At 26.7% G+C, this 11,275-nt stretch overlaps 4 protein-coding genes across 4 annotated transcripts; 1 reads left to right on the plus strand and 3 right to left on the minus strand.

Annotated features, from left to right (window-relative positions):
- Nucleotides 1-1,734: 1,734 nt before the first annotated feature.
- Nucleotides 1,735-3,680, minus strand: OCT59_020675 (uncharacterized protein; the record flags this gene model as incomplete). The annotated part of the gene is made up of 6 exons (XM_025317620.2): nt 1,735-2,109; nt 2,200-2,699; nt 2,788-2,849; nt 2,927-3,211; nt 3,310-3,340; nt 3,429-3,680. The coding sequence occupies 6 exons, from the start codon at nt 3,678-3,680 to the stop codon at nt 2,010-2,012; spliced, it is 1,230 nt and encodes a 409-aa protein (XP_025177849.1). The 3' UTR covers nt 1,735-2,009.
- Nucleotides 3,681-4,822: 1,142 nt separating this feature from the next.
- OCT59_020676 (uncharacterized protein) lies at nt 4,823-5,583 on the minus strand (the record flags this gene model as incomplete). Its single annotated transcript, XM_025330390.2, has 2 exons — nt 4,823-5,331; nt 5,445-5,583. 2 exons carry the CDS (start codon nt 5,581-5,583, stop codon nt 4,823-4,825), a joined length of 648 nt encoding a protein of 215 aa, XP_025177848.1.
- Nucleotides 5,584-7,395: 1,812 nt separating this feature from the next.
- Nucleotides 7,396-7,998, plus strand: OCT59_020677 (uncharacterized protein; the record flags this gene model as incomplete). The annotated part of the gene is made up of 1 exon (XM_066149331.1): nt 7,396-7,998. One exon carries the CDS (start codon nt 7,396-7,398, stop codon nt 7,996-7,998), a length of 603 nt encoding a protein of 200 aa, XP_065990245.1.
- A 127-nt stretch (nt 7,999-8,125) lies between these two features.
- On the minus strand, nt 8,126-10,791 carry OCT59_020678 (uncharacterized protein; the record flags this gene model as incomplete). The annotated part of the gene is made up of 5 exons (XM_066149333.1): nt 8,126-9,525; nt 9,605-10,088; nt 10,171-10,358; nt 10,436-10,496; nt 10,573-10,791. 5 exons carry the CDS (start codon nt 10,789-10,791, stop codon nt 8,381-8,383), a joined length of 2,097 nt encoding a protein of 698 aa, XP_065990246.1. The 3' UTR covers nt 8,126-8,380.
- Nucleotides 10,792-11,275: the final 484 nt, after the last annotated feature.

Genomic DNA, 11,275 nt, shown 5'->3' on the forward strand with positions numbered 1-11,275 from the left:
GCACTGAGGCTTTAAAAAAAAATTCGAGAATTTCTTATGGAAGAATATGCTTAATTTGGACTAGGTTAGGTACTAGGAAACTTTACGATATGAAAACGTCATCAACTCAGGGTTTAAGCCAAAATTACAAGGATCAGCTGCATGTTGATCCATTGAGATGTAACAACTGGTCTAAGAATAATGGAATATACAAAAATAAAATAATAATCTAAAGAATTACTTTTTCTGTTTTTAGATATTAATGATTATAAAATCTAAGATTAATGGTAAAACCTGATCGGCATCATGATGAATTTAATCCCCCGCAATCACGGGTCGCATCGGCTAAGTAAAAGAGGATCGACTCTGACATTCTTTCTGTTTCATATTGATAATAGTTACCATTTTAGAATTGATTTTTATAATTTTTATAGTAAAGCCGCGAAATCCGAAATCCGAAATTATCTTCCGAAATTACATTTTTTTCAAAAATCAATTTATGAGTCATAGACACTCTGACATTCTGTTTTATATTGTTAATGGTTACCATTATAGAATTTGATTTTTATAATTTTTATAGTAAAGCCGTGTCTTTGTCGAAATCCGAAATCCCGAAATTATCCCGAAATTACATTTTTTTTCAAAAATCAATTTATGAGCCATAGACACTTACCATAATTTTTTTCTTTTAAATAAAGAAAAAAAAAATTTGAAAATGCATTTATATAAATAAATTAAGAATCAATTTTTTAAATTAATTTGAAATTTAGAAACAAAAAAAAAAAGAATGAAATAATAAAAAAAAAAATCAAAAAAGTTCTAATAAAATTATTTTTAACTAAAAATAATATAAATTTATTAATAACTAATATTTCTCACAAAAATATATATTTAGTAATTATCTAATAATAATTTGTTATTATTATTAATATTATATTAAAAAAAAAAAATAATTAATTTATTTATTTTAGATCATAAAGTAATTCATTTAATTTCTTCATTGTTACGAATAAACCAATCAATTGAAGATAAGTTAGTATTCAATAATTGCGATCAAGATAGTAAACGGGTTTAGCCATGTTGATGTATGATTTTCTGGACAGAAGTTGGTAACCAGTTTAAAAGATTATCAATTTAATACAATTGATAATTGATATACCATGTAACGTAGGAATTAAAAATTATAACTTTAATCTTTCGATACCATACGTACTTTTTTGCAGATACTATAGTTTTTTCTGATATACTACATTTATTTTGTGTATCGCTGACATTTCAACAACTGTGTATCGCTTTGTTAAAAAGATCCAATTTGGAAGATACCAAAACTAACGTTGATTATAAATATCGGGTATATAAGAATATGAACAAGTATCAAGTGAATAACTAAGCTAACCGCACTTTATATTTATTATTCAAACGAAATTAGTGAGAGTTACCACCATTGTGAATATTTATAATAAAATCATGAAATATCTCATAAGAGCAATAGAGCATTCAGAAGACGATTACGCATAAGACGATTTAAAATAATGTGATATCTATGACCTTAAAATAACATCATCCTAGCCCACTTTATAACAATTTATGAGAATTTGGCCAAATGATAAAAACTTTGACTAGAATATGTGTGAAAAGGGTGCAAATTATAAGACGACAAATGTAAGTAAGTAACGCTGCGGTGTACGTTCAGAATTATTAGCGGGTAGGAAATTGGTGTGTAAATGCATTTTTCTTCAAATTAACCGGAATATTAAAAAATAAAATTAATTATCATTTATTAAATCTTTTTAATCTTTTTGAAGATATCATTAAAAATCTATCCGATTATATTTCCTATTCCTGAACAATTCTAATACATAATGAATTATTATTTTGTTACTATTTACTTACTGTATATTAAAAAATTACAAAAAAATTATATGATACAAAAAAAATAAATAAAAGGCGCAATTAATGGGTTTACTATTAACGAAGTGAGGTGATTACATGATTAGGAGAATATATCTCCAAAACATCGCAAAATAAGTTTAACGTAATCTATCATCTTCATTCAGACATAAGATGGGTAAATCAGCGGTTGGATCATATTTACTCGTTTTTTGAGATTGTTGTGTGAATATATTATTCCTATTATTTAGAAAAAATAAATATATTAAAAAAAATTTTTTTTTTTATTGGGCAATATATATATATATATAATATATTATTCATACATACCAAACTGCTTTTGCTAATCTTTCGTGAGCAAGTAAAGAAGGGTGAAAACAATCAATACCACTTAATAAATCCAAATTACCACTAGATATATCCATATTTTCCATACCAGGATCATAAGTTACAATAAAATCTTGATAATTTTTTTCTTGAAAATCTGATGTAATTTTTTTTAATCTTTCATTATATTGATCAGCTAAATCATCCATAGATTTTCTTGATTTATCACCCAAAGGTCCTGGAACAAAAGCACATTGACATTCTAAAAATAATCCTGCCACTTTACCCAATACACAATTTTTATCTTTTAAACTTGCTTCAAACATTTGTGATATTTTGAATACTGACATTAAATTTATGAAAACTTTAGGAACATTTTTACGAATTTTTTCTAATCCTTCACGAATATGAGATTCAAATTGATCAGGTGAAAATTGGAGTTGTTTGGATAAATCCGTACATCCATTACATAAATCGTTATTACCAAACCACATTGTAGCAAACTATAAATAAGAAATCATTATAAGTTATTTATACACGAAAAGAATTTTTTATTACGCAATAATGGAAAAAGAATCATAGTTACTTTACCTTCCAATCATTTTTCACATCAATATCTTTTCTTTGAGAAAGTTGTTCAATAAGATAATTCACTAATCAAATGATTTTAAAACAAAATAAGTTATTTTAAAAAAAAAAAATATTTCAATAATATATCGCATAAACTAACCTTGTTTGTCAACATTTAATGCCTGTGCACCACTTTGTGCTGCATTTAATTGATCCAATTTTGGAATATAATTACTTGGACATAAGATACCATAACAAACTTCAATAATATGAGTTCCTTTTGAATCTCCAACTAATTTTGGACTAAATTTTCTGAGTATATTTGGTATCGAGACTACATCAGGATCGCCTCCCACTGCGAAATTAGCTCCTCGATATTCGTCCAATGGTTCCTTTCCATCTTTAAAAATTTGACCTAATTTATCAACACGAACTCCGAATCCAGCTAAAATTTGAAATAATAAAAAATCGTTTGAGTAAGCGAGGTTATTCCAAAAATTATTTTTAAAAAAAAATTCAAACATAAAAAAAAAAACTATTTACCTATAACCGAATCACCTAAACCCATTATAACCTAAAAAGAAAAAGTTAATTATGATTGATTAATTTTTTTTTTTTATTATATTATGTTGAAAAAATAAAATAATTCGATAATTAATTACCTTGATATCATCTGCTCTCAAATCTCGAACGTTTGTCGGTGGAGCTGCTCTTGGAGGTAGTGGAGGACACTTTGAGATATCATCAACGAAAAGACGATCGTTTTGTTTGGTATTAGTTCCATTTTTAAACTTTGGTGCTGGTAAGGATGTTACTGCGGTAGAAAAAATTGTAATCCATAATAATAAGATAACGGAAATACTTGGTGCGGTAGGGAAGGAAATGTGTTTGTATGTATATCGATCAAGTTTCATGGTTTTTTTTATATAATCTATTTATTCTAAATTTATGATCTAATATCAAGTATCTAGAAGAAAAGAATGTTAAATAAAACAATGCTAAAAAGAAAGAAAGAATGAATGAATGAAAATGATGAGGTGGGATATTAAGAGAAAGAATAATGAGAATGCCTAGCACTGCTAGGTGTTTGTAAAAAAGTAAAGAATGAAAAAAAAAGGAGGGAAAATGTACCCCACCTCAAACTAAAAAAGTAAGAGAAAGAAAAAAAAGGTAAAAAAAAAAATTGGAAAAATTGGGAAAATAATTTAATTTCCACATCAATTTATACAAATCTTTGACCGCCTTTTTTCTTTAAAAGTATATTACAACCGGGAATTATAGAAGATCTTTACATTGTTTCAGTCAAAAAAGCATTTTTCACCTAATTCGGATTATAAACACATTAAGATTACAAAATGTTAAATGTTACACAAAAGATAAGTTAGTGAAACAATGCTCATGTTCATATTAGGATATTTTCAATTATAAACTTGGTAAAGAAAATAATTTAATTACCTTATATAGTATAATACTATGGTTTTTGTTTATTCAACATCTGCCAAGAAGATTTCTATATACGTTTTATAATTCAACAAAATTATAGATAGATAATAAATGGTTAACAGTTGTTTAACTTGAAAACAAAGATAAAATCCAATAGACTAAAATCATTCATAATTCTGTAATACATTGCGTATAAAACTTTGTTTTTTTTTAACATCCGGATCAAGAAATATTGTAACTGCCCTTTCCCAATTCAAGTATAATGTGTCAAGATCGACAAATCAGAGTAAACCTCAATTTGTAATTAGGGTATTTACCATAAACCTGTCAGAAATAATTAGTACAAAAAGTATATAATTTAAAGTATTATTAAATATGATTATCAATCAAATATAATGTCAAAACCCATGAATAGTTATAAGTTTAATTAGAATAATAATGCATAATATAGCATATAATTTAAAAGAAAAAAAAACTTATACTAATAATACTATCATCAGCTATTACATAATTTGTACAATTAAAGAAAAAAATTTAACAAATTCTCGTACAATTACAGGTAAATAAATATATATATATAATATATAAACAAAGATATACGTCAAATGACTTATCACGAGGAACTTTTTCCAAACATATTATTGGCCATACTTATAAAGCTATTTACACGCCTAGAACTTTTGGAGGTATCACGATTTTCGAGAAGTTCTAAAGATTTTACTTTAACCAAATCGTTTGTTGCTGATATATTATTAGTATCAGAGATCTTAATTTTTCCTCCTTGTTGTTTAATTATATTTGATAAAGTATTTGTCATAACTTCAATGGCAAGAAATGAGGAACCGGAAGATCTTTTTGATTCAATATCATCATCACTCATTGAAGTTGTTTCTGATATTATATCCCTCATTTCATTTGTCCTTTTTGCAAGTTTTATAGGATTTTCATTTTCATCTTTTTCAGCATTGAATTTTCGTCTATGATGAAAAACGAAAATTATTGCGGCAATTATTAGAAGACACATTGTTACTAAACAAACTATTATTGGAATAGTTTGAGTTGAGGAGTGTTTTCCAGTTACATGTGGAGAAGGTATCGATGTTACCGTTTGCGTATCGAAACCTAGAAAAAAATTATAATAAAAAATTAATAAATGCATTGTTGGATTCTACTATGGTTATTAGAAAATAAATTCCCATGTATTTTGCGCGAAAAAAAAATAATAATATAATTACCTCCATTTACCGATGAGATAGTATTTGTGCTTTCTAACTTATTCATTATATTTTTATCATATCTTATAATTGAAGGATTAATATTCTTTTTAACGGAACTTAATGATTTTTTAGTCCTAATTTCTCCCCTTATTTTCATATTTATTGAATCTTTTATTAAAAGGATTTAATAAATATGCATAAATAGCTTTAAAATGAAAAGAATGAAGTGGTTTAATAATTTAAATAATTAATAATTAATGTATATAAGACGTACTTCAATAAGAGCAAAATACGTTTATAAAAATAATTCATGAATTTTATTGAAAAGGAACCAAAAGACGAAAGCATGAAGGTGATTGCTTCATAAAGGAATCGCCACATTACTATTGTTGGACAGGAAACTGTAATATGGTAATATGGTTTTTTTAAATTCGGAAAAAATAGTTACAGGCATGATTATACAGATAAAGTGTATTATACTATCGTTTATTTAAAAATTATTTTTCGTACGACAAACTTAAAATTATTTAATTAAAAATGTGTTCATAAAAATTAATTAGAATGAGACGTAGAATTAAGAATTGTGATATCAATTTGATCAATCAGTTATCGTTGCACGCGAATAAAGTTGGCTTGAAACCAAACAAACACAACGCCAAAGTCTTTTTCCATTGTTCTTTCGATTCCCCTCAACTTTTTTTACTATAACGAATTTGAAATAAACGTATGATATTTCTTTATATTTTCGTTATATTGAACATACCTTCATATATCGATTATTATGAACTTTTTTTAAATTTTAAATTTTAAATTTTTAAAGCATGACGAGAAAAAAAAAAATGAAAATATTATAAAACAAATTATTTTCTATTTATTTTAATATTAAAACTTAATATAAATGTAAATTAATGTTTCAATTTGAATATATTTATTTATTTTGGTCCCGAAACATCCGTTTTTTTATTTATTTATTTTTTATTATTTTTGTTTACATGTTTTAGTGACCAATATTAATGTGACTTCTTGTGTCACATTTATCATCATGACACCATCTTTTAGTCTAAACCATACTTGGTTAATCATATTTTTGTAAATTCTTTTAAAAGATTCTTGGATGTTTATTGATGTTATTGAAATGCACTTACTTTGGTCGAAAATTGAAACATCAATAGGCTTGTTTTTTCATTGTTGACAATTTTGTAGATCAAATAATTTTTAAAACATTTGTTTCCCAACTTAATCTTTATCCATTAAATTTTGTATAACACTCAATAATCAATAATATTTTAAGGATTTCCCAAGAAATATTTTAAAGTATTTGTAATAGTTTATTGGTTGAGAGAGTTAAAAGTATTTAAGAAAGGGGTAAACTTTATGGTTAAAGCACAGGGAATGGTTGGATAGGAATTATCTTAAAAATATTAGGAGTAGTATCACAGGTCTAGATATTAGTAATGATGAATATGATTCTGATGACGAGAAATTATCCGGTTCTCTAAAATTGGAAAATTTTCACTGTCTGGAAAAATTAAATTGCCGTTATAATCTATTGACTAGTCTGGACTTAAGCAATTCTTATTTATTAATTGTTCCGAAAATAAAGATGTTCCTTTAATCAATTAGATGAGTTGAGCTTGGTTAAAAATAATGATTTAACTATGATTTATTGTTGGAGCAATCATATATCCAACTTAGATTTAAATGAAAATGTCAAGTTAATTGCTCCTGTAATAAGTTAGAAAGGTTAAATCTAAGCAAAAATATTAGCCTAGAAGATTTAACTTGTCGAGATAATCTTTTAACTAGTTTAGACCTTAGTCAAAACAGTCAACTTACTGAACTGAGTTGTTCGTTTAATCAAATAAATGAACTTATTTTTCCTGCAAACAACAAAATTGAGATTATTAGTTGTATTGGTAACTTATTAACTCAATTAAATTGGAGCAGACTTGACCCCAACAAATTAAAGATGTTGTTAATATCCGATAACAACTTTTCTCGCCAAAACTTGGAATTTTTAGAACCATTTACTAATCTAAGTCATTTATATTTGGGCACAAGCAATAAGGAATTAATTCAACGAGGTATTTATAATCGTTTTCAAGGAAGTTTGAAGCCTTTAAGAAATTTGAAAAATTTAGTAAAATTAGATATCTATGAAACAGACATTGATAGTGGTCTAGAATATTTACCAAGTAATTTAAAATCTATTATTATTGATCGTTCTGAACCGTACCGAAAAGAAGCAAAAGTCAATCAATTGTTTTCGAATCTAAGACCTTATCGCAAAGAAAGTTTTTCAATGAAAGTTTTTGAACCTGATTTTATTGAATTTTATGATTTACAAGAGTGGAGAAAGGCTAATGAGAAATTAATAAAAAAAGTCAAAGAGGAAATTACGAGTGAGGTTCTTTTAAAAGAAGCCAAAGAGCAGATTTCACAATTGCAAAAAGAGCTAGTAGAAGAAAAAAATAGAAGACTTGAATTAGAACGACAACTAAATAATTTGCAAATTAGTGATCAACCAATTACCCAAGTTGTTCAATCTACTTCCCAATCTTGGAATAAATAACCATCCCCTACTCCGGTCGAAAAAACTAAACTCGAAATTTGCCAAAAAAAATATTTGTTTATCAGCAAGACAATAATTTATCGATGAAATAATGGGCTCGAGAGATAAATAATAAGATATAGATAAATTATAAGATATATTTTATACTTTATTTTATACTTTGATCCTTAAAATTAAAAAATTACAAGTGAAATTACAAATATTAAAAAATGTTGAAAGTGATCTAAACTATATTTGGACAGAGAATTATCGAGAGGTATAAAAAAGTCTAAACTTTACCGACGTAACTGCCGTAACAAAGTTACGTCAAACGTTAATAATTTATATAATATCGAGCTACGTCACGAGTTACAACCTTTCATTGACTTAATGAGTGACGTAGCTAAAAAAAGGAATAGTCTGCACCCCTACTAAATTGATTACTAAAATATTCAGATGATGGATTTATTAGTCGTTTATTTTTTTGTAGTGGAGGACTTATTTGTAGTGGTTGTAGTCCTCTACTATCAGCATCTTCAAACTGACGTTTTCTAAGTGGAGATGCTGTAAATATATGAAGTTCTTCAAGTAAATCCAAAGTGTTGGGTCGATTTTCTGGATCATTATCTAAACATTTTTGCATCAGTTCATGATAGCATTGCGGATTGTTAATGTTATAATAGTTGCCTAATGTTAATTCCCGCATTATAACACCGAGATTATAAATATCTGATTTGATAGAAATTATTTCTCCTCTCAAATTCTCAGGAGCAATATTACTAGTATATACATAAAGTTCTTTTCTCATTTTATAGTCACTATAGATACATGAATCCAAATCAGAAACATATATTTCTAGCTTATGATTCAAATCATCTTCTTGAAGTAATATATTTCCCGAGTGTAAATTACGATATACGTAATTTGTCTTATGAATATTATGAAGTAGTTCTACAATTTTTTTTAATATTGACAATCTTTCAAACCAACTCAATGGAAATTTATTTTTAATGTATTGTTGTAAAATTCCACCGTTTGCGTATTTTAATACTATATAATAATATTTTGTTTTTGGATCTTGAGTAAATCCATAACAACATATGATAATATTTTTTAATTCTAAATATAATTTTAGTTTATTAATAGTTAAATATTTAAGTCTTCGTAAAATTATTTTAACTGGTCCTGTTCTCGCCCATTGCTGAGATCTGTTGTCCCATAATTCTCTACTTCCATCTAACCAAATTGCAGTATAAAATTCATAATATAAACTGTGCATATTTTCTATATTATTAAATCGATTAAAATTAATCCATTCAAAATACGTATCATTTGTTATCGCACTAAGTTGGGAATATTGAATAAGTTCATCAAGACTTTCGTTTTCACTCGTCCAATTAGGAAAATCTTCTTGGAATTTTTGAGCTTCACAATCATAACACCAATTTTGATCTGTGAATTTTGAATCACATCTTTTGCAAGTTACATTATTTGTTGGTAAGATTAGATCATCAGGTATAGTTAGAGAAGATACATTATTAGAATACTCTAAAAAAATAATAAAATTAATTTAAATGATTTTAATAAAAAACACTATTACTATTTTTTAATAAAATTATAATAATACCAGAAGTAGAATCCCTTGATGTATCACGATATTGGAATAGGCTAATCGTTGAAATTTTATCATCCTCTTCAAAGACCGGTTCAAGTGACATAGATTTCAATCGTGAAAGAACTCCTTCGATTAATGGTCTAGAATTTGGTTCTGTTTCCCAACAACTTGTATAAATATGCTTGTATTCCATTGGAGTTCCTTTGACAGATTTTTCTTTTAAACCTTGACAAATCTTAAGGGTCAGACACGCTAAATCCTCTCCATAAAAAGGTGTTTGGCAACTTGAGATTTCCCATAATATCATTCCTAAACCATAAATATCAGATCTTTTATCCAATATATAATTTTTTCCATGATTTAATTTTTGTGGATCAATAAATGGTATCATTCCAAAGAATTTATTATTAGATGACATTGTGCTATTCAAATTCTTAGACAATCCAAAATCTGATATTTTAATATTTCCATCGTTTATAAGTATATTTTTGGTATGCTAATTATAAGTGTTACAGAAATTAAATAAAGAACATCGGATATTTTTTAGTTCAATGATTACCAAACAAAAAAAATATTACCAGATCACGGTGTGCAACATTTAATACTTCATGAAGGTATCCAAGGCCTTCCACAATTTGAACCGCAAGCCGCACTCTTTCCTCCCATTCAAAGCAATTATCACAACTCTTTTTCTTAATCAAAAATTCACGTAAATTTCCTTGGTTTGCGTATTCCAGTACGAGATAATACAATCCTTCATCAATATCTTTATTAAGTATTTTTTATAACATATTAGAAAATTAAATTTATATAATTACAAGTTTAATTAAAATAATAACTAACTTCGGCTTATTCCATAAAATTGAAGTATTCTTTCATGTTCTGTACGACTATGAATTTTTAACTATAATTGCATTTTAATAATAATGATGATAATAAATGTAACATTATAAATTGAAATGGATTTTAAACTTAAATACCTCATTAATAAAATTTTTAATACAAGCTTCATCGTCTTCAATACCTATTGTTATTTCTTTAATTGCTACAGTTCCTATAGAATTACATTCTGTTTTATAAATAAGACCAAATCCACCACGTCCTATTCGGGTTGGCTTTCCGCTAAATTTTTTATAAAGTATTTCATTGATTTTAAACTTTTTAATAGCGGTCTGATACCAGTCTTCGTTTGAATTCATATTCTAGAGAACGAAAATGTTGGCTATACTGCCCGTTTTATATATGTGCAGATTCTTCACATGATAAAGTAAGATACCTTCGATATGTAGATTTAGTGTAACAAAAGGCTATATACTTCTACGCTTGATGATGTCATGTCCAGACTGGATGTCGTGTAATTCGCTCATCCTGAAAGTTCCTTATTCCATTACTCCGTTTTACCGAATTATATTCATAAATGCATATTCAATAATGCTATAAACTGTAAATCTATAATATAATGCTAATGTTGATTTTTTAATGGGTTTCTTTTTTTATATCGCATAACCCTCCTATTTTACGGTATTTGAATTACGGCATTACGCATAAGATCCATATGCCGTAATCCGAGGAAAAGTATAACAGTACTCTCAGGATGGAAGCGCAGTGCGATACGGTAAACATTTATAAGACGAAAATAAAAAAGTGCCAAACATTATAAGACTCGTTTAAGGCAACATATTC

This window comes from Rhizophagus irregularis, chromosome 3, assembly GCF_026210795.1.
Source record: "Rhizophagus irregularis chromosome 3, complete sequence".
Taxonomy (NCBI): domain Eukaryota; kingdom Fungi; phylum Glomeromycota; class Glomeromycetes; order Glomerales; family Glomeraceae; genus Rhizophagus; species Rhizophagus irregularis.